At 57.4% G+C, this 25,892-nt stretch overlaps 2 protein-coding genes across 2 annotated transcripts in view; one reads left to right on the forward strand and one right to left on the reverse strand.

The window, feature by feature from the left end:
- LOC119104285 (sushi, von Willebrand factor type A, EGF and pentraxin domain-containing protein 1-like) overlaps positions 1 to 11,414 on the reverse strand; it is an 83,656-nt gene extending 72,242 nt beyond the window's left edge. The window contains 9 exon segments of the mRNA XM_037227981.1: positions 1,661 to 1,830; positions 2,447 to 2,648; positions 3,171 to 3,330; positions 5,387 to 5,580; positions 7,149 to 7,267; positions 8,159 to 8,275; positions 9,773 to 9,899; positions 10,277 to 10,472; positions 11,335 to 11,414. Coding sequence (XP_037083876.1) covers positions 1,661 to 1,830; positions 2,447 to 2,648; positions 3,171 to 3,330; positions 5,387 to 5,580; positions 7,149 to 7,267; positions 8,159 to 8,275; positions 9,773 to 9,899; positions 10,277 to 10,472; positions 11,335 to 11,414 — 1,365 coding nt within the window.
- Positions 11,415 to 24,643: 13,229 nt separating this feature from the next.
- Positions 24,644 to 25,892, forward strand: part of LOC119104286 (uncharacterized) — a 99,173-nt gene continuing 97,924 nt past the window's right edge. Inside the window, 1 exon segment of the mRNA XM_037227982.1 lies at positions 24,644 to 24,696. Coding sequence (XP_037083877.1) covers positions 24,644 to 24,696 — 53 coding nt within the window.

Raw genomic sequence — 25,892 nt, forward strand, 5'->3', positions numbered from 1 at the left:
CTGACGGTGGTCAGGGGCCACAGGTGGAGACCAGGAGTCGATGGCACCGACCATAGGAGCACACGCAGTATGGAAGTATTGGTTGTTGGGAGAAGGGAGATTTGGCACTCCGTGGAGCGCCTATAAGTGCACGTGCATTTCGCAATGCACGTGAATGACTCGTGTATTTCGTTGTTCGGATACACCCACATTAAGTACATCGATCTCTTTTCTGCGTGCACCATCTGACTTAAGCATGGGGAATGTGGGCACGTGGCCAAGCCACTCCTTCCACGTGGTATCCAGCCGTAGAGCAGACTGCAATATCGTGCAAACAGTTTTTATCAAAGGGCGCAGACGGAGATACCGCGGGCATTAGGAAGACAGCCTTACTAGCGTGGAGTCTCAAGTATTCCAATTTAGGGATAATGTTTCCGTGTTATGTGTGCTGGGAGCATGTGAAGACCGTGATCTGTTCGTCTGTTGCGTGAGCTGCCCCTCTGGGACCTGCCACTGGATGATACATCACGTGCTCTGGCTCCTACGATAAGCCATGTCGTGTTTCTCAAGTGCTGTTGCGTGCTCTAAAAAGGTCGAGGGTCAGAACATCTGGGATATTTGCGCATCGGGAACATGAAGCGTTACTATGGGCGTTTCCGGGGTGAAAACACGTCGTCGGACATTGCCTTCCAATAAGTGCACCGGCTGCAACAGTTCAATGTTCATACGACCGAATACATCAGGACTCGTGTCACTCCTTCAGCATCGTTGCAAAAAGAAACGAACGCATTTTCACTCTTGACATCGATATCACAAAAGTATTCTTCGTGATTTTTGTTTCGAGCGGAAACTAGGACACTAGACAGAAACGGTGCGTTAAGTACTGCAGGTGTCAATGTCTTCAGAAAATGGTAGCCAGGTCTAGGCACGGTGCGCTATTGTTAAAGTAAACTTTTTGTTTGCAGCAGAATGTAACTTGTGCTCACCACGTATGGTGAACAAAAACATTGACCAAAAACCCAAGGGTGAGCAGAATGTAACTCCCGTTAAAACATGTGCAGTAAGCAGCACGACAGTGTCTGAACAGAATTCGTGAATTGAATGATGCCTCAATTCAGTTTTTGCAGAATGCCATCAGACGAAGAAACCATGAAAGAAGCCGGGTGCATCTTGTCGCAAAACATAACCCGTTACCCTCGTCATCTGCGCGCCCCACTCTCTCGTGTGAGGCCGGCCCGCGTCAGTGGCCAGCCTGACACGGGACTCCGCAGAACAGTCCCACTTGCAAGTGAGACGAGTCCTGAACACACAGCGGGACACTGGGCTTTAAACGCGCCGCCCGTACGCTGATGGATGGCGCGACGTTTGTTTAGTGGTGCACCCGGTGCGGCGAGGGGTACCGGTTTCTCGCGGTTACGTCATTTCCGCTGCAGTGCAGCGATGTTGACCTAAAAAGCGGATGGAAAGACTCTACGTGTGTTACGTACTCGTTCTGTGACGCATCTGCTCGCGAACTCCATGCCTGAGCGGTAGCACTCTGAATTCCCAGTCAGGTGGACAAAACGCGGGCCGCGAGTACTGCCGATCTGTCCTGGATGCAGCTTGCGTGCGACGGAGAGCCGGACAGACGACCACTGAGTGCGTGTGGCGTGACCCGCCGCTGACCTTGACCCCGACTGACCTGCACGCCGTCCGTCTCGTCCAGGGTAAGGTGTGTGAAGCGCAGGCTCAGAGGGCCACCCTCCGGCCGCTGGATCAGGTAGTCACACTCCAGGTTGGTCGGGTAGTAGGCTACCCCGTACGCCGGCGAGTAGATGGTGCCGTTGTCGGCCTTCAGCGTCACGTCACAGCCTGCAGCGGGACCAGGGACCGTCACGGCGCAGAAGATGAGGCCGTCTGGACCATAGACACGCAGCGGACGTGCATCGTGCTCCGTGAAATCGACTTCGCGACGTCACGACGCTGCGTGCATCGCGACTGGTGTTCGAGGGCGGCGTCCTTCGAGCGTGTCGCACAGTTCGTCTCCCAGGCTCAGCCTGTTCTGGTTACTGGCAATAACGAGCACAGAAGACAACACTCAGAAGTTCTTTCCAGCACGTGAAGCGTTCACCGTATTCGTATTGCTGAAACACGTTTGCGTTGTCTTGGCGAGCGTCACGCCGTAGTCCCGTCGCGGGTGTTCCGTCTATGTTAGACTGGTCACAGCGCGTCCCGTCCCGTGTTCGGTCGCGTCCCGTCCCGTGTTCGGTCGCGTCCCGTCCCGTATTCGGTCGCGTCGTGTCCCGTGTTCGGTCGTGTCCCGTCCCGTGTTTGGTCGCGTCCCGTCCCGTGTCCGGTCGCGTCCCGTCCCGGGTTCGGTCGCGTCCCCTCCCGTGTTCGGTCGCGTCCCGTCCCGTGTACTCCGCCTGAGCTCAACTGACGCACTCTGTCCTGTCCGGCACCGGCCGCCTCCACCCGCTCCACTGACCTGCGCTGTACTTGATGCTGAAGCCCCTGCGGCTGTTGCCGAGGTCGGTGCGCACGTACAGGTACATGGTGTTGCCGGTGGAGGAGACGAAGGAGCGGGCGGCACCGCGGCCCGTCAGCCAGGCCAGCTGGCGGTCATTCGGACCCGGCCCGTCCCGCACGCGGATGTAGTCATTCCCCGGCTCCAGGTCCAGGTCCTCGATCTGGGGAACAGCCGGCAATGAGGGTGTGGGGGGGGGGGGAGGGGGAGGGGGCGTATGGAGCTGGGTCTTGAGCAGAACAGGTGACGCTGTGTTAAAACGTTCGTGTCAGTTGACGTCATCATGATTTTAATTTTTTGGACCTACGACAGTGCAAATTGATTTGATGTCTTCGGGAACCATTCTCATGCTCCACGATTTGATGTCTTCGGGAACCATTCTCACGATTTCGTTACGGTCATGTCTTCATCATTCGAGAATTTACTGTGTGACATGTGTAAACCTCGGGGATAGATTTGTTTACCATTGTTCATAGACAAGAACGTCTGACGTCTAAGTCTAAGAAAAACGTCAAGTCTAAGAACGCCTAACGTCTGAGGTTCTCGGGCACCAAACAACGGGCTCCACAGGAGCCGGATTTCAGACGGACACAATTACTCACTTGTCCGCTCGCAAAAACATGGCTGACGAGGATAAAGTGCCACCAGTCACCCACAATCCTGCCGCAAGGTCGATTTTCCCTACCTCCAGCGTGATAATCTGTCCGAGCTGCGCCCTGATGGTGTAGAGGCACTCCAGTCCGCCGGGGTAGTTCTCCGGATAGCCGGGAGATGTCAGGCGCTGCGGTGACGCTGGCGCGATCAGCTCCCCGCCGCACGTCTGCGGCTCCGACTTCCACGAGGCCCTGGGGACACGCGGGGTCACGGGGTCAGCGGCCGCCGCCGACGGTTGCGTGGTCTGCCAACGAGCGGCTGGATCATGAGTCACGTGGTTTAGAGACGCGCGGCAGAGGACGACGGCATTATCAAGGTCGCAGGGTAGAGGGGAGCACGTGGCTTTAAGCCGGGACGGTCAGATGGTGTCTGCATGCTGACGGATTGGTTTGACAGCGGACATGACAGCTACAAAAGAGCACAGCGTAAATCTTAATCACGCCCGCTGTTAAAATCTCTTGAAAGGAACCGTTCATCTATTTGTGTTTGCTGGATGTCACTACGGTCATCACTGTTTTGCAAACATCCAGTCTGTCGATCCAGCCTAAATCCTTGCCTGTTCCAGGACAATGAATCACGTGTCCTTACCAGTAAGGAGACAAGCTATAAAACACGTGCAATGACCTTGAATGGTTTACCTTTGGAGTTGCGTGCAGCACGAGATGACGCGGCCTGCACTTATGAGGACCTGCTACTTAATCAAAAGGGTGTGACAAAGCGTTTGCTAAACCTGAGGTTAGGGAGTGAGAAGACTGTGATGTTAGTTGCTTTTAGTCAAATAAGCCCCACAATGAGAATGGAAGGACGCACCACAGTGGAGGTACAGTCGCATGTGATAGGGTTGACACTGAAGTGTGGGTAGCTGCTGCTGAGCTGCCTCATTTGCTAGTTAATTGTTTGTGCACGTTTGCCGCCTTTCCCCTTTCAATTGCCACAACTTTCTCGAGAAAGCTGGCTGAGCCCGTGCACAGAGGTCGTCGGCACACGGCGATGCGTCACAGTCACACCTACTGTGATGTCACTATTCCGCTACCATGGCAACGGTACGTTTTCTCAAAACGGACTTCTTCGAGCCGCCGTCTTGGCCGTCCTTCTCAAAGCGATTTGGCAGGTGGAAGCAAACGTGAGAAGTGGCTGAATTTCAGAGGTAAGTTCTGCGTGACTCTGGCTCACGCCTTATAGAAAATCGCCAACTGTATTTTTAACACATCGTGGCCGCGGTTTTGCACACTCTTTCGCTCCAAAAATTATTAAGCCTATCGCCAAGAAGTGGTAAACACCACCATTCCTCCTCCCCTTGAACTCAAAAATATGGTCCCCAATATGGTCCCCAAAAATATTGTCCCCACATTCAGTGGCGTAAGCGTTTTGCGAGCGTGAAGTGCCACAAGTGTAGCGTCTGAGTCGGCAATCGTGTGTCCTTGGCTGCATGGCACGGTGCAACGCTCCTTCCACTTAATTCCAACACGTCCAGTCGTTTGACAAGCTTAGACCAGCGGGGGCCATCGGAACACGGTTTACGCAAGAACCATGAGGCGGCCACACATGTGTGCGGTCCACTGAGCCAAATCCGAGCCGAATACACACCCTCGAGGGGCCTGAGGTTGCGGGCGGCCGAATACATATCCTCGAGGGGCCTGAGGGTGCGGGCGGCCGAATACACATCCTCGAGGGGCCTGAGGGTACGGGCGGCCGAATACATATCCTCGAGGGGCCTGAGGGTGCGGGCGGCCGAATACACATCCTCGAGGGGCCTGAGGGTACGGGCGGCCGAATACATCCTCGAGGGGCCTGAGGGTGCGGGCGGCCGAATACACATCCTCGAGGGGCCTGAGGGTACGGGCGGCCGAATACATACCTCGAGGGGCCTGAGGGTGCGGGCGGCCGAATACACATCCTCGAGGGGCCTGAGGGTGCGGGCGGCCGAATACACATCCTCGAGGGGCTGAGGGTACGGGCGGCCGAATACACATCTCGAGGGGCTGGGGTGCGGGCGGCCGAATACACATCCTCGAGGGGCCTGAGGGTGCGGGCGGCCGGATACACATCCTCGAGGGGCCTGAGGGTGCGGGCGGCCGTACACATCCGAGGGGCCTGGGGTGCGGGCGGCGACTGATACACATCCTCGAGGGGCCTGAGGGTGCGGGCGCCGAATACACATCCTCGAGGGCCTCAGGGAGTGGGCGGAGGCTCGCGGGAACAGGCCGCGCACCAGTCATTCAGGTCTGTGATCCGCCGGTAACCCACCGGAAGCCGGACTTCTCCACGCTGGCGTCGCTGCGGAACTTGACGATCATGAAGTTGGACGCGGAGGTGAATAGCTGGGAGCCCAGCTGCTCCTGGCCGGACAGCGTCATGATGCTCACAGACGATTCCTCCGTGGTGCCTCCACTCAGAATGTGCGCCGTGTCGAAGTCCTTCTCGGAGTCGAACGCCGAAAACTGCGGGCAAGTTTCGGTTACACATTTGATCGCAGGCTTGCAGGGACGTCCGACTGCTCACAGCTTGTCTGGTACACATAACTTGATCACAACTGTCTCAGTCTCAGTCGCCTCAGTTTCAGTTTCAGTCTCGGTCTCAGTTTCAGTCTCAGTCGCCTCAGTCTCAGCGTGTTCTGACCAAACATCGCTGCGGGGAGCTTCTGCGTATGCGGGACTCTGGCTATCAGTTTCGGAATTCCCTTACGTCTGACGAGGAAATCGCTGTCAAGACCATGATGCCTCAGAGTGAAAAATCTAGGGCAACAGCTCAAACACAATGCCTGCGCGGCTGATTGCAGCTATCAACGACACTCCAACAGGCATTGCTCAATCTAGCTGGTGCGCGAGTAATAATGCCCTTATTTAGCCTCCTTTATCGGCGCTTATCACCACTTCGGCGGCACGGCACCAACCACGAACCCACATCGCCAGTGGCGCAGGAAAGTCCTAAAAAGTGGGCGCACCAAACCACTTTTTCTGACCGATTATCTCCGGGCGCTGACACATCGTTACATTTAAACTTTCAAAACAGCAGGAAGGTCATGGCGCAGTAGGCTCCCTTATTCCTGCGCCTATGACACTAACGATATTGCATGGAGCGCGTTGCCATCCGTGCTTGCTTCAAAAGGCCCGGCATGCAATTCGCGGGCCAGGCTAGCTGCTTATTTGGGTTTGAGGACATGACGACAGCAGCGGTCATGTTGCGCCTGTCTCACGGACCCCGTCCACTGGCGCCTGAACTCGTCCACTGGTGTCTGACCCTGTCCACTGCTGACTGACCCACTGCTGACTGACCCCGTCCGCTGGCGCCTGACCCACTGGTGTCTGACCCTGCCCACTGCTGACTGACCCTGTCCACTAGTGCCTGACCCCGTCCACTAGCGCCTGAACTCGTCCACTAGTGTCTAACCCCGTCCACTGCTGACTGACCCTGTACACTAGCGCCTGACCCTGTCCACTGGTGCCTGACCCCGTCCACTTGCGCCTGACCCTGCCCACTAGCGCCTGACCCTGTCCACTGCTGACTGACCCCGTCCGCTTGACCTGACCCTGTCCACTGGTGCCTGACCCTGTCCACTAGTGCCTGACCCCGTCCGCTTGCGCCTGACCCTGTCCACTGGTGCCTGACCCTGCCCACTGCTGACTGACCCCGTCCGCTTGCGCCTGACCCTGCCCACTGCTGACTGACCCCGTCCGCTGGCGCCTGACCCTGCCCACTGCTGACTGACCCTGTCCACTAGTGCCTGACCCCGTCCACTAGCGCCTGACCTCGTCCACTAGTGTCTAACCCCGTCCACTGCTGACTGACCCTGTACACTAGCGCCTGACCCTGTCCACTGGTGCCTGACCCCGTCCACTTGCGCCTGACCCTGCCCACTCGCGCCTGACCCTGTCTACTGGTGCCTGACCCTGTCCACTAGGGCCTGACCCCGTCCGCTTGCACCTGACCCTGTCCACTGGTGCCTGACCCTGTCCACTAGTGCCTGACCCCGTCCACTAGCGCCTGAACCGTTCCACTGCTGCCTGACCTGGAGGGTGATCTTGTGGCCGACGGGCGCCTCCAGGGTCCACTTGCAGTCGCGGTTGGCTGGGTACCTCTCCGGGTAGCCGGGCGACTCAATGGTGCCCGACGAGGACCTCTGGTACACTGTCGGCACGGCACTCACATCAGGTCTCAGGGCGGAGTGGCACAGCACTGTCTCAGGTTTCAGAATAGAGCGCTCGGCTGAGGCTGGCACGTCAGGTCTCAGAGCAGAGCGCTCGGCTGAGGCTGGCACGTCAGGTCTCAGAGCAGAGCGCTCGGCTGAGGCTGGCACGTCAGGTCTCAGAGCAGAACGCTCGGCTGGGGCCGACACATTAGGTATCAGAGCGCGCAGCTGAGGCCGGTACATTAGGTCTCAGAGCGCGCGGCTGAGGCCGACACGTTAGGTCTCAGAGCGCGCGGCTGAGGCCGGCACATTAGGTCTTAGAGCGCGCGGCTGAGGCCGGTACATTAGGTCGCAGAGCGCGCGGCTGAGGCCGGCACATTAGGTCTTAGAGCGCGCGGCTGAGGCCGGTACATTAGGTCGCAGAGCGCGCGGCTGAGGCCGGCACATTAGGTCTTAGAGCGCGTGGCTGAGGCCGGCACATTAGGTCTCAGAGCGCGCGGATGAGGCCGGCTGGTCAGCGCGCTAGTTATCGTCGACTGATGGCACATTGGGGGACCACTTGAAAGTAGAGCTGTAGCTTAGTTTGGGGGAAGGCAATGGTTTGTGACGTGCACACCCTGTTTCAAGGATGGCGAAACGGAGCTGGTTTGATCGCGCGCAGCGCATTTCATCAGCCTGGGGCTGTTTGTTATCCAGCAACCAATGCATACCGAGGGCAAAGCATGGAATAAACCTAATCTCCTTGAGATCATCTTCTGCCAAACTTAAATGTGTCCATTTACGAAAAGGCTAGCATGCATTTATTTACATAGTTCGCATGCACACCATGCATCGACAAAGCACCAAGCAGCCTTGGGCTGGCCTGAGGGTCGTGCCGCCCCAGCACCCACCATGGCAGGGCGTGGTGGCCTGGCAGTCACTCTCGTCACTCATGTCGCCACAGTCATTCTCTCCGTCGCACTGGAAGGCTCCGTTGACGCAGTTGCCGTTGGCGCAGTGGAAGTGACCTGCGCAACACAGAAGAACGTTTCATGGTGTACATAACGTGTCCTGTGCATCTGAACACGGCGGCTTACAAGTCACCTCACAAACGTTCGCCGTTGTTGTAGGGCACTTTACGGACATAGCTACAGCCTGCACAAGCAACAAGCAGACATACAGAACCTAAAGCTGCTATCACATCGTGATGTTGAACAGACAGCATGCTACAATCACAGACAACACATCACACAATGTGCCCTGCTGTTAGCGTGTGGATCACGCAAACTACACAATCTAAAGTAGACTGGAAACCGGCTTCTGTGGTGACAGCTACGCTCTTACGCGCTGATCCCACGAGCGGAAGACGCTCCTTACAAGTAACTGAACAAACAAGGTAAGATCAGTGTATGACATTCGTTGCCCCCCCCCCCCCCCCTCAGTGGCGGCTCATTTCAGCTGACCAGGCCGGGCCAGTCACGAAGAACACTGATCCAGCAGGTCATGTGACAAAGCTGTCTCGCGCAGAGCGACCTCCGTGATATACCAACGAGTACGCCAAATCGCTTGGATGTCCCGCCGCGTAGAGCGGCTATAATCCGCACGTCACTAGATGCAGGGGCGCACTCAGGGTTTTTATTTTAGGGGGAGGGGGAACTCAGTGAGAACCATCACGCTGGTTTTAACTCACTGTCAGGAGTTTGTTAGAGTGGAATGGTGAAAAATGACAAAAATGGGTATAAGATAGGATACCCATATCTGCACTGGCTGCGCCTGTGACGTGGTGTGCAGAACCTCGCGACTTAGTCAAGAGTCGCGGCTAGCCTTCAGTTCGGAGGCCGATTGGATTTTTGGCTTGCTAGCGTCAAGGTCGGAAGAACTGTCTGACTAATGCACGGAAGGTCGCCCTTGGCGCTCTGGCGCCCGAAGATGGCCTTCGCTTGCGTTCTTTCACAATGTTCCCAACCCGCTTGGTTTTTGTCACCGTCTTCGCATCACACTCCAGGAATCACCCATTGTGCTGTCATTTAAGTTTTTGCTTGGAATGAGGATGAATCTCAAACTGCTAACGAGTAGAACTCCAGGGCAAACCCGTGCGGATCTGAAGATATTCTGGGTGCTGGGAACAGTTACAACAAAAAGACACCCGTTAGGTGGCACCTAACCCAGATCAACGTGGGCAAAACCTAACGATGCCCGTTTATGCTTGGGTGTATCATCATCGCAATGTGGAGACGATGTGACGCGGCACGTGATCAACGGTGGAGACGATGTGACGCGGCACGTGACCAACTGTTTGTACCCACATGGTAACGTTTGCCACTAGCTAATACTCAGCACATAATAAATAGCGAATAAAGTGATGGTGCCAATGGTTACTCTGTGATGAAATGCTCGATGACGTTTTCTTTAGAGCATTTTCTCAGTAAAACTTCGCCCACAAAAGAAAATCCAGCAGCCCGTCGGCCTCGATCCCAGCGCCGCCCAGTGGCGGATGCGGAGCGCTTCCGGCGTTGACAGCTCACCTTTAAGGCAGGCGGTGGCGCGGCACATGAACGGTAGCAGGTACTCGCACGTGCTGAGCGCCCAGCTCTGGCGCGCGTCGGTGAAGCGGGCCCGCACGCACTCGCCCAGCTCGGGCCGCGGGTTACCCTGCGGCGGAGACACGGCGGTCAGCGCCCAGCGGCGCTCGCCGCGCAGACAGGACGACATCTTCCGTGTTTGGAGCTTACCCGGGTACATTAGCGAGAAACTAAGGCAATTAAGGCTACATTGGTACATGACAGGGACACCTTGCCAATCAAGCAGGCTCAAAGGATTTCATAACAATGAAAAACTTTTTTCTCTCCAAGGTGTATTGCACATGTGCACACGAAAGTGTGGTGATGAATACACACAGTGCCAGATTTCAAGTACCAAACATCACCAGCTATTGTCTTCTAATGCTATTTGACATTATTCCCCTCTCTCTGTTCAGGAATACCTTCATTTGATACCCAGAACAGATGCACTGGCTCTGGCTGCCTCACCTGGTCCCAGAAGCCGATGTACTGGCTCTCGAGTGTGCCGGCGGCCGTCTCCAGGCTGTTGGTGCTCAGGTCGTCGAGTGTGCGGAAGCCGAGCCAGTAGCGAGCCGGGTCGGACTCCTCCACCGCCTCCGAAGCCAGGTGACGCGTGAAGTTGTTCTGGTCGTATGACTGGATCACCACCAGGTGAGAGCCGTACCTGACGAGAGGAGGGCGTCATCAGCGGACGGCCAGGGCTGGCGCTGGATGTGGTGTTCGTTTGGGCCCGTTGTGAGTGCTCGGAGTGCCCCGGGTGCCCGGAGCCTAGCCTGTGCAGACACTGCGTCACATTTTACTTCGCATCATGTTTTGATTTACGACCAGCACGCCAACGCATACCTGCAATACCCAGCGAGCGCACCATTGGAGCGTCAGCTGGTCGGCTGAGGACCTCAGAGCAGGCGCAGCTTCTGAGCGCAGGTCAAAGGTGACAGCTCGGGTGTGTGCGGGAGCCGGGAGGAGTGGTGACGCCTCTGACAGGTGGTCGGCTGAGGACCTCAGAGCAGGCGCAGCTTCTGAGCGCGGGTCAAAGGTGACAGCTCGGGTGTGTGTGGGAGCCGGGAGGAGTGGTGACACCTCTGACACCCACACAGGCGGAGCACGGCGACCGACCAGACGCGAGGCGCACACGCTGCTGCAGAAGACATGGAGAAGACGCGACGGGAGCATGGCAGACCAAAGCAGAACGAGGGTGCACCGGAGCAGATAAGGACCTCATTCAGAGAAGCCACACAATGCCCGCTCGTCCCAGTGCGCTGCTATGGTGGACAACTGCCTGGTGTATATGTAAATGTGCTATCACTGGTGATTCAGAGAAGACCACTATATCACCGTTAGCAGTAAACATTAAAAACCAACTGACTTCACATTTAAATTGCGTGACGCGGTTCCCTTTCAATAGATGGTACCTGGACTGCCATCTTAACGACCAGTATGAATGATGACTAACAAACTGTCCCGCGCGGCAAATGAAGCGCCATCCCGTTGGCGCTCGAGAGCGCGTGATGCCACCATCTGCATACCCAGCGCGCCGCCCTCGCGCTCGTCCCGTGTCGTAACGGGTGGGGGCGTTGCCCCCTTCCGAGTGCGTGCGCACCTTCATTTTATGGGGCGCCCTGCGGTCATCCAGTCAGCTGGCGGCCGGCACAGACAAAGAGCCAGCCGAGACGCATAAATCGTTTCACGCGCGGCGGGGGTGGCGCGATGAGAGCCCCTCCCCTTCTCCGCCCTGCCACCGAGTCTGACGGCTCTGCGGGGGAGAGAGGGAGGGGGAGAAACGTCGGCCGGCCCACTGGCAGACTCCACTCAGTCCGTCTGGGCAGAGATGAGGTGGACAGAGCATTCCTCAACCCAGACGCGGGGCCAGCTCGCCGGTGTTTCGGGGCCGCAGGTGAGTGCCTAACCCTGACGATGGAGAGGAACAATCCACTGCGGAACAATGGCCACTCCTGCCGCAGTGGGCGGCACAACGGGAGCCTATGATCTCTGCCGCCCCCATGTCGACGAACACGGAAACCCCTGTGGATGGCATGATTTCAAAGTCCAAAACTTGCATCGCGCCAGCTGACAGACGTACTTTGAAATGCGCCTGCGGTCTCCAGCCGCCTGCTGGCCACATACCAGGCCAGCTGGCTTGCTAAGTCGGCCGCGCGCGACGCTCCGTTTCGCGGCAGCAGGCGGCGGCCGCCGACCCGGGGACAGCCTGCGCCGCGTGCACGGCTCGCCGGGCTTGTTTCACAGTTCGTCTGCCAGACCCAGCGGGCCGCGAGTGTGCGCAGGAGCCGCTGCCGGCCCGGCCAGCCGCCCTCTATTAATGGTGAAAAGAACTGGGCCACTTTGGCACGCGTCCGTGGCTGGTGAAGCACGCGCCGCGGGTCGGCCGCGGCGGGGGCGTGAGGAGGTCGTGATCGCCCCGCCAGACACCGCCCGGCCGCGGGCTGGGGCCGCACGCCGCCGTCCCGGCGTCCGGGTGGGGAGGGCGATCATCAGCTGGCGCCAGATGGCACCAGGCGCGACGGGGCTGTGAAGGCCTCGGCGGGAGGTGGAGGGAGGTGAGCGCGCCTTGCGGTGATGGTGTCAAGTTCGGGCTCGGGCTGTTCGAGCTGCTTTTCAGGTCGATGGATTTTGGACGATGTTTGGAAAGTTTCTGCAGCTAGTGGTCTTCGTTTGCAGAGCCATACGGAACAGCGCGCATGCATTAGAAACGTGTGGCCGGTGCGGCATTTGTCAGAGATTAGAGACAAGTGGATAATCTCAGCAACCAGTGCTACTAATACCACGAGCTTCACCAAAAACTACCGGTGAAAGGGATGAAAGCGCCCAACGAAGCCCGCAAAGATTGCGCGCAGAAGGAAAACCATGTATTGAAGCAAAAACCCACAGCGAGCCCCGAGTCGTGGTGCTGTTTGCTAGACTATCACCCAGCGTCGGTGTCGCCACGTTAACTGCGATACTGGGTATAGCCATAACACCAGTTGCGACACCCCGCTCTTGTAAGAGCCTAACTTCCCAGGCCAGGGGCCGCTAATGGAGCTAAGTAGCTGAGGTGGCAGGTTGCTCTGCAAGTAACAAGAGAGAGAGAGAGGGGGGGGGGGCGCAACTGAGTGTGTATTAAACGGAAAAATATTGCTCCGTATAGTCAGCGACGTGTTTGATGGTTAGGAAAGTCAAGAACAGAACGCCTTTCAAAGGCATTCGCAACGGTTTCCCATCAGCTTGGAAAAGTATTAGTACAGGGACGCTCTGCAGATTCAACGAAAATAGTTCGGTTCCGATGTAAATAGCCTCGAGTCTGCGTTTTCGCGGTCTAAAGCATAAGCACCTCCTGAACTGTTTTCAACAGAAGAGGCAGGAAAATAGGACGGCTATCTGCCCCACGAATAGCATAAGCGTGCGTAAACATGCCATGAATATCACCATCATCGTTCACTTTCACTAGTTATTTATTCGGGCTGCATTGGACATTGCGTGTCAAAAGGAAATATTTGGAGAGAAGGAGAAACTACGCGCAAGTCTGTGGTAGCCATCACATGCGTACACACCGCGTACTCACACACCATTGGAAAGTAAACCCAATCGATGGCAAAAAACTGGTTTCATTCTTACAGTAGGGAAAAAGCTTGCGTGACGGAATTCGAACGGCCACAACCGAGCCGCCGTTACTCGACACCAGCAGCGTAAGGTCAGCACCGCCACAGCCGAGCCGCTGTCACCCAACAGCAGCAGCGTAAAGTCAGCGCCGCCACAACCGACCCGCTGTTACCCAACACCAGCAGCGTAAAGTCAGCGCCGCCACAACCGACCCGCTGTTACCCAACACCAGCAGCGTAAAATCAGTGTCTCTCGGTCCGTGTATATCCCCTCGACGCCGAGCCACCGGCACGTTCTGACGGCACCGATGCCTACGTGTAATGGTGCCACTCCCCTGCACGTGTGACTTCATGCAGCTCTGCTGTTGGTACGGCCTATCAGGAGGCGGCACCGACCGGCGCCAGATTCGGCACCAACCGGCGCCAGATTCGGCACCAACCGGCGCCAGATTCGGGCTTGACAAGAAACAGACGGTGATTGGAAGACAGCCGTCACGGACCTCAGCGTGCACGATGCATTATGTCGTGAGCTCGAATAGACAATCATGGAGTTCGCTTACATATTTATCCCATGACATGCATAAAAAACAAAAAAATTCGGGCAAGCCTGGGCAAGATTGGACAGGGCCGGGCAGGGCCGGGCAGGGTCAGGCAAGACCAGGCAGGACCGGGCAGGGTCAGGCAGGACCGGGCATGACCGGGTAGGACAAGACAGGGCCGGGCACCGGCGCCGGCTTCTGGTCAACACGGCCCCGGCGCCGCACACTACTGCCCCGAGAGGCGAAAAACGGGACCGGGGCCGGCCGAACGCCGCTATCGTACTGGCCGTCACGCGAGGTGAACTAGCGTATCCAGGCTGTGTCGGCGGCCGGCCCGCCTGGACTACAGTGGCGTAACCAGGCTGCACCGGCGGCCAGCCGGCCTGCATTACAGTGACGTTACAGCCTCGGCCAATAACGCCACTCGGTATACAGGGCTACCTACCTTAGGGGATTCTAAGTGAACATTGATGTTGAAAAAGCTTGCCAGCGGGGCTTTCTGCAAACAACCAACTAGACACGTCTATCAATACTTGAAAAGGGATCTATTTGCATGAGTGCCTGCGTTCGTGACAGAAGGGACGCAATTTGCATGTCATGCATTTGGTTGCGTTTTAAAGCCGACAGAAAATGTATGGCATTTCTGTTCATTTTACCAAGAAAGCCCCTGCATCCATAGCAGGACTGGCCCCTTCTGCCATCGCCAGACGACCCTGCGCACGTTCTTCGTCGCTCCCAGCCGCGAGCGACAAGAGGCCCTGCGCCGTCCGCCCACGTGACCCCGTGCCAGGCTCCGCCGGCCAGTTACGTGGCCGCCGTACCATCCGCCGCCTGCGCCGCCTCTGGCCTGCTGTGACGTCACCGGAGCGGCGGCCAGCCAGCAGAGGCGGGCGGAGGTGCAGCAGACGACTTCACGGACTGAGCAGGGCGAGCTGCCTCATTTCAGACTCGGCCGCTTTCGTAACGGCAGCAAGGCGGGGTTATCGTGTGCTGGCCCGCTGAATGTCTGCCGTTGTTTGGCGCTATATAAGGCACAGACGAGAAGTGAGTGAGCACGACAAGCGGATGGTCAAATTATGTGTTTTCGGTCTATGTTGATACTGTTCGAATACCCGTGACCAGAATGTGATTTGATCCAACGAGACATTGCAAAAGATCATGCACATAAGGCTTAGCAAGATTTGGGGAGCAGAGATAGAACCATAGACTGTTCAGTTGACTGGTGCAGGGCAGGTAAGAAACATACATCCCACGAGAATTCAGAGACCTTACACCAAGTTATCGACCTCCGACATACCAGGAAGTGCAAGTTAAGGACCGTTGTAGAGCAAACATTTTTTATATGGGATATATTGGCATTGGGTGAGCAAATTACTCTTACCAGAAGTGTGGGTATTCCACCCACCCCACTCCTACCCCCATCTACGTCCATACCCGCGACTACGCAGGAGGTCAATATAGCCAATGTTTACTCTATAACGTCTTTAAACCAGTGTCACCTATTACACTGGAAGGCGAAACCTCAGTACAACAGCTCTGAACTCAAAGTGCCGATAAGCTGGAAGCTGGAGGCTTTCTTATCTACATCAAGTGAAACCTCAAGGTAAACACGCTTAACTCACGATGCAAAAAGGGAGCTAAAAGTGTTTTTACTTTTGTCAAGTGAAAAGAACAAAAACTTACGCAACGCAAAAAGACGGAAACTTAGCATAAACCGCATTACGAGCCAAAAAGGATCCCCAGAAACCAATTAATTCATTGGCAGCAGCCTCACTGCATAGAAATACGCCGGCTGATTCGCGGGTATCCCCCGTCCCAGTTGTGGTGGTGGTGATTTGGTGTTTAAGGGCGCGTTGGCATCGGGGCCAGTTTGCGCCCACCTCGTCTTAGTTGCATCCCCGTATTGGCGGGTATCCCTCGTTCCAGTTGCATCCCCGTATTGGCGGGTATCCCTCGTCCCAGATGCATCCCTGCATTGGCGGATAACCCTCGTCTCACCTGCATCCCTGTATTGGCAGGTATCTCTCGTCCCATTTGCATCCCTGTATTGGCGGATATCCCTCGTCCTAGCTGCATCCCCGTATTGGCGGGTATCCCTCGTCCTAGCTGCATCCCCGTATTGGCGGGTATCTTTCGCCCCAGCTGCGTCAGTGTCCCCGTCTTGAGGCGGTCTCGTCAGTCAGCGAGGCTAGACGCCGGGTGCGGATGCCGACATGCGTGAGCCGTCTGGCTATCGGGCAGCATCTTCCGGTGGGACGGCTGGATTGGGCTGATCTGCCCACACTCGGCCGCTCCCGGCCCCCTCGAGAGCCCACTAACGCGATTGTCCTTGCCTCGTAAGCACCGGCTGGACGGCGACGGGCAGATGGTGGTGCTACGATCTGCTGTGCGCCCCTGATGACGTGGCATCCTCCTGTCTGGTCACAGCGGTAGTTGGCGTGGGGGGGAGGGGGGCAGGGAAACGGCAGAGGAATCGCCAATTCTTTTGGTGAGAGTTGAACTCTGACCCAATGACAATGCATGGGCATAACTGACCAGAACACTGGGCTACCTCTCGCTATTTCAGACAAGTCATGTCCCTGCGTGCATTGCTAGCGATGCAGGAGCCTCCTGTGCGCGCAGTCGGTAACATCCCAGCCGCTGTGTGCTGCTGATGGCGTGACAGCGCTATGTGTGTCCCTGGTGACGAGGTGGTATTTGGCGGGGGCCATGCGGCGCTTCAAAATTGGCACAGCAGCGTGACTGACAAGTGCGCTGTGTTTGGTCTCGGAGGGTGGTCGGCGAATTCAGGGCGTGGAAAATCGCAAACACCACGGCCGGCTCTGTCATTAGCCGAACATAACCAGCGGGCCGAACTGACGGCGCTGTGCGCTGAAAACCGCCAGTAATGGTTGTTTTTGCATGACCTGACGGTGTCCTGACCGAGGAGTCTGCCAACGTTCCCATAATTGAATACAGCCCGCCCGTCCAGTACAGATTTAACAACTGGCTGCACCCAAATTACCAGTCTGTACCATCTGGCTCCCCTTCCCCACCTGACCACCCCCTTCTGCTTGCTCGCGACCCTCCATCGGCCGCAAAAACCACCGTGCGCGGGCGTCTAGACGGCCTGAATACAGTGACGCGATCTCGCATAGATAGCTGGGATTACGGGGGCGTTTTTTGGGCGGCGCTTCCCGCCGCCGCGCCCTGTTTGCCACCTTTTTGCAGCAGCGGTCCGGCTGGGCCGCGCCCGCACGCGCCGACTCGAGAAGACGCGGCGCCCGCCCGCTGCGAAGCAAGGCGAGCGCGACGCACCGGCGCCAGCAAGTGGCGCAGGCGGCGCCGAGTCAGCCCCCGAGGCGGCGGCGCGCCACCGGCGGCGTGTCGGAAGCAGCGAGGCTCACTCTCCTTCTCGGAGACGCCGTCTCGTCCCGCCCGTCTCGTCCCGTGTCGTCCCGCCCGTCTCGTCCCATCCGCCTCGTTCCGTCTCGCTTCGTCTCGTCTTGTCTCGGCGAGGCGAGACAGGACTGTTCAGTTTCCTCGGTGTCGTTCCCAGCGGAGAGTGTGCCCATTCCTCGGATTACTCAGAATTTGCCAAACGAGGACGCCCAGGCGACGTAGTCACGTGACCCGGCGGCAGAGTCACGTGACCGGGTCACGGAGGACACGGCGGCGTCGCCTAGCAACACAAACTCAGCCACCGACCGGCTAGGGAGAAACGGCGAGCGACTGTGCTCACGACAGAGCCAATCCCAAGACCCATACGCTCAAAACAGCAGAAACTCGGTTGTCCCCTCCACCATTCCCTTTTGGTACCTACACCCTCCACGACCGAGACGAGCCGACCCATCTCCACTGGTCGCCCCCGGCGCCGCCTCGCATTCCGGCCGGTAGAGGCGCTGGCGTCGCGCCGGCATCTCATTGAGCCAATATGCGGAAATCCTCAGCCATGTGGGTCAGCTGGGTCGTCGGCTGCAGCGTGCATGCAGCGGCGCGGCCGGCGGCGCCGGAGCGGCTGCCGGGCGCGGTCCCCGTTAGAGGAGACGGTCAGCCGACCACGGGGCCGGACGGCGAGGCCGCCGGCCGCTGCTCGAGAGCCGGCCGGCCCTGGCTAGGCCGGCCGCCTGGTCCCCGCCTAGGCCGGCCGCCAGTGGCCGCCCGGACGGCGGGGACGCCGCTGTTTGTCTTGGAAGGCTCTTAAGTCGTCGGGCTGATCGCTTCTTCATATGGTGGCTGTCTAGCTTGTGGGTCCCTAGCCTGGCTTTGTACTCACTTGGGCTACTGCTCGGTGATTTTATTTTGCATGGGAGGCGGTGTGGTAATTGGTATGAGCTATTGCCTTCACCGCGACATTCTGTTCGTTGCCGATTCGCCTGGGCCTGGACGTTGTTTGTCTCCTGAGCCTGAGCCTGGACGTTGTTTGTCTCCTGAGCCTGAGCCTGGACGTTGTTTGTCTCCTGAGCCTGAGCCTGGACGTTGTTTGTCTCCCACGCGTACGCACTCCTTCAGAACACGGCAAGCTGCTTCATCATGTACTCGAGCTCTCTCTTTCGTTGGTCCACGATTAACTGGCGCTTCTAGAGTCCGCAACGTATCACACACCGTCACATACCGGCCTGCCACCAGGTAATCTGTCCGTTTCTGATTTGTCACGCAACGATGCGCACCACATCAGCCGTGACTAACGCAAGCGAAATTCAATAAGACACTCGCTAATGGGGGGAGGTGTACAGGGCATACCGCTCCCATACTCATCGTCTGAGCACGCAGCGAGACACGACACCGCCTAAAGTGAGCATGGAGTCCCAAACACCTTCAGTGGGAGGGAATGATCACAAACGTCTTTCCGAGATGACAGCAGGCAGGAGCGACGTCCGGGCCTAATGTGGCAGATGGAGGCACTCCCCAGATTGTATCAGGCCGCTGCCGCTGCGGAGAAGCTATCCACAGCACCCCTCACATCTCTGCGTGCCGAAGGTGATCACGCATGCTGGCGATAAAGCACGAGACTCTTATAAGGCATCACGCATTTTCCAGGCAGCAATGCCAGTTGGATATTGCAGCCTTTGTGAACAGCGGGGCACAGCGGCCGGTGTAGGGACCGTATCTGCTCAACAACAGCGGGGCACAGCAGCCGGTGAAGGGACCGTATCTGCTCAACAACAGCGGGGCACAGCAGCCGGTGAAGGGACCGTGTCTGCTCGACAACAGCGGGGCACAGCAGCCGGTGAAGGGACCGTGTCTGCTCAACAACAGCGGGGCACAGCGGCCGGTGAAGGGACCGTATCTGCTCAACAACAGCGGGGCACAGCAGCCGGTGACGGGACCGTATCTGCTCGACAGCAATCAGCAATGCCCGATGACGACCGCCATTGCGGACCGCAGTCGGGAAGAGGCGGTGTGATCAGGATGTTATCGGCCGCCAAAGACTCTGGCCGATGCGAGACCTGGCACCGGGCGGGGAAGGCCGGCCTTTCACTCTCCGGACCCACTGAGGCACCCCTCGTCTGGCTGGGGAGCCCGAAAGGTCACGGGCGCCTGGGCGGGCACTGAGGTCGAGTGTGATCACGAGCACTCGGCGATGACTCACTGCCTTATGCGCAGAGCATGACTGTCTTTTTTTGTGCATCGAAAAACCGTCTTCCCAAAATGATGTCGTTTCAATTTTCTCTCTTGGAAGTCCAGCAATGTCAATACGAAAGTTTTTTTTTGAGATGACGCAACGTAAATCGCCTGCTTGTTGATGAGCGAGGGATTAAATGCAATTCTGAGATGAATTGCGCATCTTCAGGCCCAAATGATCCTCGCGCCATGTCAACACAACGCATGTGAACAGAAGCAGACGACGTCGAGTCGAAGGACTTCACGGCCGGGTGCTAATCGCGTGAACAGAAGCGGACAATGTCGAGTCGAAGGACTTTACGGCCGGGTGCCAGTCGCGCCTCTGATGACCTTAACGCCCCACGCGCAGCGATGGCGTGTTGTGAGCTTACTTCTCTCCTTCCCAGCACATTTATTCGCTTAATGACAGTGGTCGAAAGTTTCGCTTGTAAGCGTTTAAACTGCAGTTATGGAGTAGCCAGTAAAAACCTTTCGATTTCTCGACTTTCCTTTTGTCTATTATTTATCTTCGGACGTTCATAACAAGGGAAGGCATCACCTTCCGCCCTGTGTGGTGAGCGTTGCATGTATGTCATCTGACTCACTGGGAATCAGATTGGTGCAGCCATCGGGTCCGGCTGTGAACCAGTCATTCAACTGTTCGCTCGAACCCTGAATCAGCGCCGGGTCGGGTCAGTCCGGGCGCTGACGGGGCATCTCCGGCCTGCTCGGCACGCGGCACTGAAGATCCCACTTCTCCAGTCACCGGAAGGTGCTGACACACATATCGCGCGTTGTCGCGCCGACGCCATCTCCGAGCAGCGCTCGTCGCCGGTTGCGCTGACGAGAAAGGCACGCCCACCGCGCGCCTCGTAAACCGGCCGTGCTGACGAGAAAGGCACGCCCACCGCGCGCCTCGCATACCGGTCGTGCTAACGAGAAAGGCACGCCCACTGTGCACTTCGTATACCGGCCGTGCTGACGAGAAAGACACGTCCACCGCGCACCTCGCATACTGGCCGTGCCGACGAGAAAGGCACGCCCACCGTGCACCTCGTAAACCGGCCGTGCTGACGAGAAAGACACGCCCACTGCGCACCCCGCATACTGGCCGTGCTGACGAGAAAGGCACGCCTACCGCGCACCTCGTAAACCGGCCGTGCTGACGAGAAAGACACGCCCACCACACATAGGCACGTACGCTCCGGCCACGGAGCTAAGCGTTGTGTTAAACGAGGGCGCGTGGTCTCAGAGGCATGTTTTCGACACAAGCAGCTTGCCCCTATAGTGCCTATGTATGGGCGGTAGCCACATACCTATGCAGCGTATCTTGGGAGCACAACCTTGCAGAGGAGGTCTACCAACAGCAAAACATGTCTTGGCTGCTCATGTACTGATATCAGGATGGGTTCTCGGTTGATTCGTACAGGCAAAATGCAGCCGCACATTAAAACGACCCCGCTGAGATTCTCTGAAGCCTTCTGCAGTTCATCGGGAAGGGAAGACATCCGCTCCTGTGCTCCTCCACTGCGGAAGAAGAGGCGTCACACGTCCCGCCCACCCGCCAGGCGGAGCCGATCAGACCAGTCTCCCCCTCCCCCTCCCCCTCTACCGACTTTCCACGGCGGCACGCGCACCGGTCTCGGCCTGGCCTGCTGGGAGTCGTGCCGGAAGTGGATACGGCTGACCCCTGTACGACGGGGAAGGTGCGGCCGGCTACCGTCAGGCAGAAGCGCGGGCGATGTATGGTGCTCGGGGAAAAGCAGGCGAAGTCGTCTCACGTCCAAATGGCGTCGTTTTTTTTTGTCCATTCCAATGTTATCGTTCCTCCAAAGAAATCCATTAATTCACAGCACATTTGCTCGACCTGTAAGCATTTGTTCTATCACGACAGCTGGGTGACTAACTTTTACGGGACACCATAGTCATGCTTACCGTCAGGAAATGCTAGAGCTCAAGTTGCTGCGATTCTATTCTCACTGGCTAGCAAGGCAAGTCAAGCATCCGGTCCCAGTTGGAAAAAAACAACATTTCGATCCAGCCTATGGCAAAACATACGACAAATATGTTGCTTTCACTCCCTTGGTGGCATCCATGGCCTAGGCCGGCCCCCTTGAATTCGCCTGTGAGAGATAGAAATACGTAGATGCACTTGCTTTTAGCCGTGGCGAGCTGAGCAGTTGATTCGGCCCGACCTAACAGGGCCAGGAATGCTCGGCTGGCTGCTGACAATGTGTCAGCTAGCGCCGTGACTTGTGCCTACGGTGAGCTCGTGGTGACTGGATGGTGGAACTTGTGGTGGGACTGGATGGTGGGACGTGTGGTCTACAGTGACTGCGCGTTCGAAGGCCGGTATTCAAGTCGCATCAGCATTGTAAACCCATCACGCCGTTTTAGGGAGGCTGCCACTGAATTGCTCGCGCCGGCACTGAGTCATAGTCGCTGAATGTGAAAAATCGTCGTTCTCGCTTGTTCAGCACGAGGAGAAATGGAATGACGTTGCGGTGTTACTACAAAACTAGCAGAAACATCTCCAGACCAATGCTAATCTCAACTCCCAACGAAAGTCTCACTGCCTCGTCGCGCGATTGGCTTAGGCGAACGGAGGTCCATTCGACACTGCCCGAGAGCGAGTCACTTTCTAAAGCCTGTAAGCAGCACGTAATTCGGGCAGCTTTCCTCGCGGGTCGCTGCAATGACCGTGCAGCTCCTGCGGAATGCTGGACAACACCATTTGCCCTCAAAATACTTAATTCTATGGCGCATGGTACCAGTTGTAAACCATATAACTACCTACACACCAACTGCTTACACACCAGCCCTATAACTACCTACACACCAGCCATATGTTTAATATTGCAGTTTAGTCAAGGTTGCGAAAACCCATTGGACATCGATAGATATGTATTTGTAATCATCTGCTTGTAACAGACACTTCTTGCCTTTGAAATGGGTCTTAAGCACGAACGTATCACGGACGATATAAAATCGCGTACCCCTACGCGATACGGCGAGGTCTAATTCAAGGAAAATTCGACAGTTTGATACTGTTGTGCCAGACGTCAACCCAATTTAGCATTGAGGAATGTTGTTTCTGAAAATGCAGTCTCATATAGCCATCCTCACTGCAGTTGCAGCCATGAACAAGGCCGTGTCTGTACTCAATATCAGTGATATAAGTGAGAAGGGTCTTGAGCTCCTGTTTTGGGGCACTACGAGTTGGGAGTTTATATGCCGACAATAACCGAAGCTTTACTTCAGGAGAAGACACTGACTGAGCATCATTATCAACTAACCTTTCTTATTTTCCTCAACGTCTCAAGACGTGCCCATGGTAAACATCAGCACACGTTCATGGTGATCACGAGCACAGCTTGAGACGTCTAATTTTACCAGCATAAGCCATCTATTGCTTGATAACGGTGCTGAACCAGTATCTCCTGGTACAACGAAGGTCGATTTCTATCAGCACAGAACTGCCAACTGGTAAGGCCGCATCCGCACCAGCCTCGGAGCATCACAGCAGCCGAGCCGCCACTCGATAAAAAGCTGGACTCAAAGCGGCGAGGAGGCTCGCCTGCATCGCTCATTGCGCCGGACGTGAGCGGCCGACCGCCAGTGACGCCGTGCGGCGGGACTCGGCCGGCGCCGATGACATCACCGACCACGTGACGTCGAGAGCCAGCTGCTGCCAGCCCGTGTCAGGCACGGGGTCACGCCGGGGACGGGCCACCGCACGAGGCGGGGATTGGCCGGACGGCAGGGGTGGACAGGCGAGGTCTGAAGGGATGACGCCAAGGGCAGTGCGGCTGGGATCTTCTGATCATTGTTTCAACTGTGTCCTCAGCAAACCACAGTGCTTGCTGAGGGTTACGCTGAGACCGACCCAAACTAGGACAACAAACATGCCTTAATTGTTGGATGATGGCGATGATGATTTGGGTTTTCGGTCGCGCCGACTACGTTGGTCATATGGCGGCCATTAAGTGTTGGGAGGAGTGGTCCATTGGATGGTTTTCGTCCTTGTGCATAAGTGCCCGCCCATCCCCCGCCCCCGCAGCCGTGGCTTCGGGCGTCCCCTGCCGGACCGGTAGTTCAGTTGCCGGCCGGCAATGTTATCTGGGCCAGCGCCCCACAGCAGTCAGCTTCGCCGGCGTTGTCGGTTTCCATGGGAACGAGACGCTGTCCGACGCCGTGGGAGCCAGCTGATCGTGGGCCCGACGATGACGGCAGGCGGCGGCGGGGTGATTATCACCTTCCGCTTGGTAGTGGTAGTTGGTACTGCGTTGATTATCAGCCGGCAAGCGGGCAACTGTTTTACGTGTTGTACTGGCTATTACCGGCGGCAAGCTGATAGCAATGCGAAGTGTCGGACTGATTATCATCGAGAGGCTGCAGACGCTGCCCATACCAGGCTGCTGATTGTCATCAGCGTACTGGCGTCGGTGACTGCCGCTGATCGCGGAATTTGATGAACGCAGCACATGCATGCTGCGCTGGCAGCTGGCTGCAGTGATGCTGCCCGTGCAGCGCCGCTAGGCGATCGGTGTCACTGATCGCGTTGGTCAGTGACCAGCGCCGTCTCCGGGGTCCGCGCTGGTCACTGACGCCCTGGCGGTGGCTGCGCCCGGAGCGGAGCCTGTGGGCACGGCCTGACAGTGACCAGCGCCGTCTCCGGGGTCCGCGCTGGTCACTGACGCCCTGGCGGTGGCTGCGCCCGGAGCGGAACCCATGGGCACGGCCTGAGAAATTCAGCCCGACAACTGCCGCGGCTCCGAAAATCATGTGAAAAGCCTGCGCTTCCCACCAGCCGGCGGACGCAGCCGGCCGCGCCGGGCCGCAGCAGCGCGGCACAGGCGGACTGACCGGTACACACCGGTACTGACCAGTACACACCGCAGCGACGGCGGGCGGCGCTGGAAGCCGCACTCCAAACACGCTCGATCGCATCTTCAGCTGGCGATCAGCGCAACAATTCGCTGGTGGGGGCTTGCGGGAAGGCATAGGCCCTACTCTAGCTCGTTTTGCCATTTTCACTTGTGGGTACCACACACGTTGCGATAGTTTTTGGGGTCCAATAAGCTAGGATAATCTAAGTCATGCGTAATGCGTCCGAAGTAATGCGTCTAAGTAATGCGTCCGAAGCTAGTCGCAAAGCACCGACCAACTTCAGGTGAGCACTGAACGCATACACATGTTGCGCACTCAAAGCGCTGCGCGTCTGGATCTGGACGCATGTCCGTGCACACATCACCATGCTGCTGACGGCTTTCTTCAGCGACCGAACTCAATTTACAAGGGAAACTTCGTCGACCCTGCAGGCAGGAACTGTACTCCCCCCAGATTCTCACGCTATCCTCCGGACGTGAGGCCGGAAGTGCCACCTCCAGTCAGTGAACTCCTCCCCCTTACCCCAGGCTTGTCCGTCAGCTGGCTAGTCAGCTGACTGGACTCCGAACGTCGACCAAAGACGAGGCGGAAGGGTGACGTTCTAATGAAAAAAATGACAAGGCGTGATGAGCGCATAGGTGGCCTCTATGCAAACGTATGCCACGTTTTCCTCAAGCCGCCACATCCTCACTGCGATAAAAATATCCATACTTCATTCCATTTGAGATTGAAAGAGGCCATACAGCTGGCTAGCATTGGTGAATGTGACAGCTCTTTCAATAAAGTCATCCCCTGGGTCCAGCAGGCCTCGCGGCACCGACGGCCCGAGCCGCGGCCGGGGCGGGCGGCGTCCGGCCGTGTGAGCTCCCGGCGCGGCCTCACCGGCCGGCCGCGTCGGGTACCGTTGGTCCACAGTGGCACAGTTCCGCGGGAGCGGCGCGACCGGCTCATTTTCTCACTTGAGTCGATCGCCGGCCGGCGACGACTGGGTGGGGCAGTCGGCGCGGCCGACCGGCCCACAAACGCCTGTGGTCGCCGCAACCCGTGCCGGTCCCAGCCGGCCGGCCGCGGCCGGCCGCCGGCCGCCCGCTCTGCGTCGCGCATGATCGCCGCTTGGCGGGCGTGTTCGGCTGGCGTTCCAAACCTCAAAATATCCTAGCGAGGAGCAGTGATGGATGAGCAGTGATTGATGGGATCGCGATGATTCAATCGATCAGATCGATTCGGATCACCGTAAGATCCGATGAGATCAGACCATAGTTCAGGCGTCGTTCAGTTGCATCACAGGGGCGACTCCCGCCTTCGGCTGGCAGATAGTTTGCAGACGGACCATGAAGTAACCGCCCGTCTTGGAACGGTGCCAAGTGTTACCAGCCGGGATTGCACCAAGAGGTGAACGCCCGATGCAACAGGAAACCAAGGTACCGCTGGTGATGATATCTTCATGTAATGCGTTGCGATTTCCTGTGCAGGGCACAT

The sequence above is a fragment of the Pollicipes pollicipes genome, unplaced genomic scaffold (assembly GCF_011947565.3).
Source record: "Pollicipes pollicipes isolate AB1234 unplaced genomic scaffold, Ppol_2.1 Scaffold_6052;HRSCAF=7182_pilon_pilon_pilon, whole genome shotgun sequence".
Classification (NCBI taxonomy): Eukaryota; Metazoa; Arthropoda; class Thecostraca; order Pollicipedomorpha; family Pollicipedidae; genus Pollicipes; species Pollicipes pollicipes.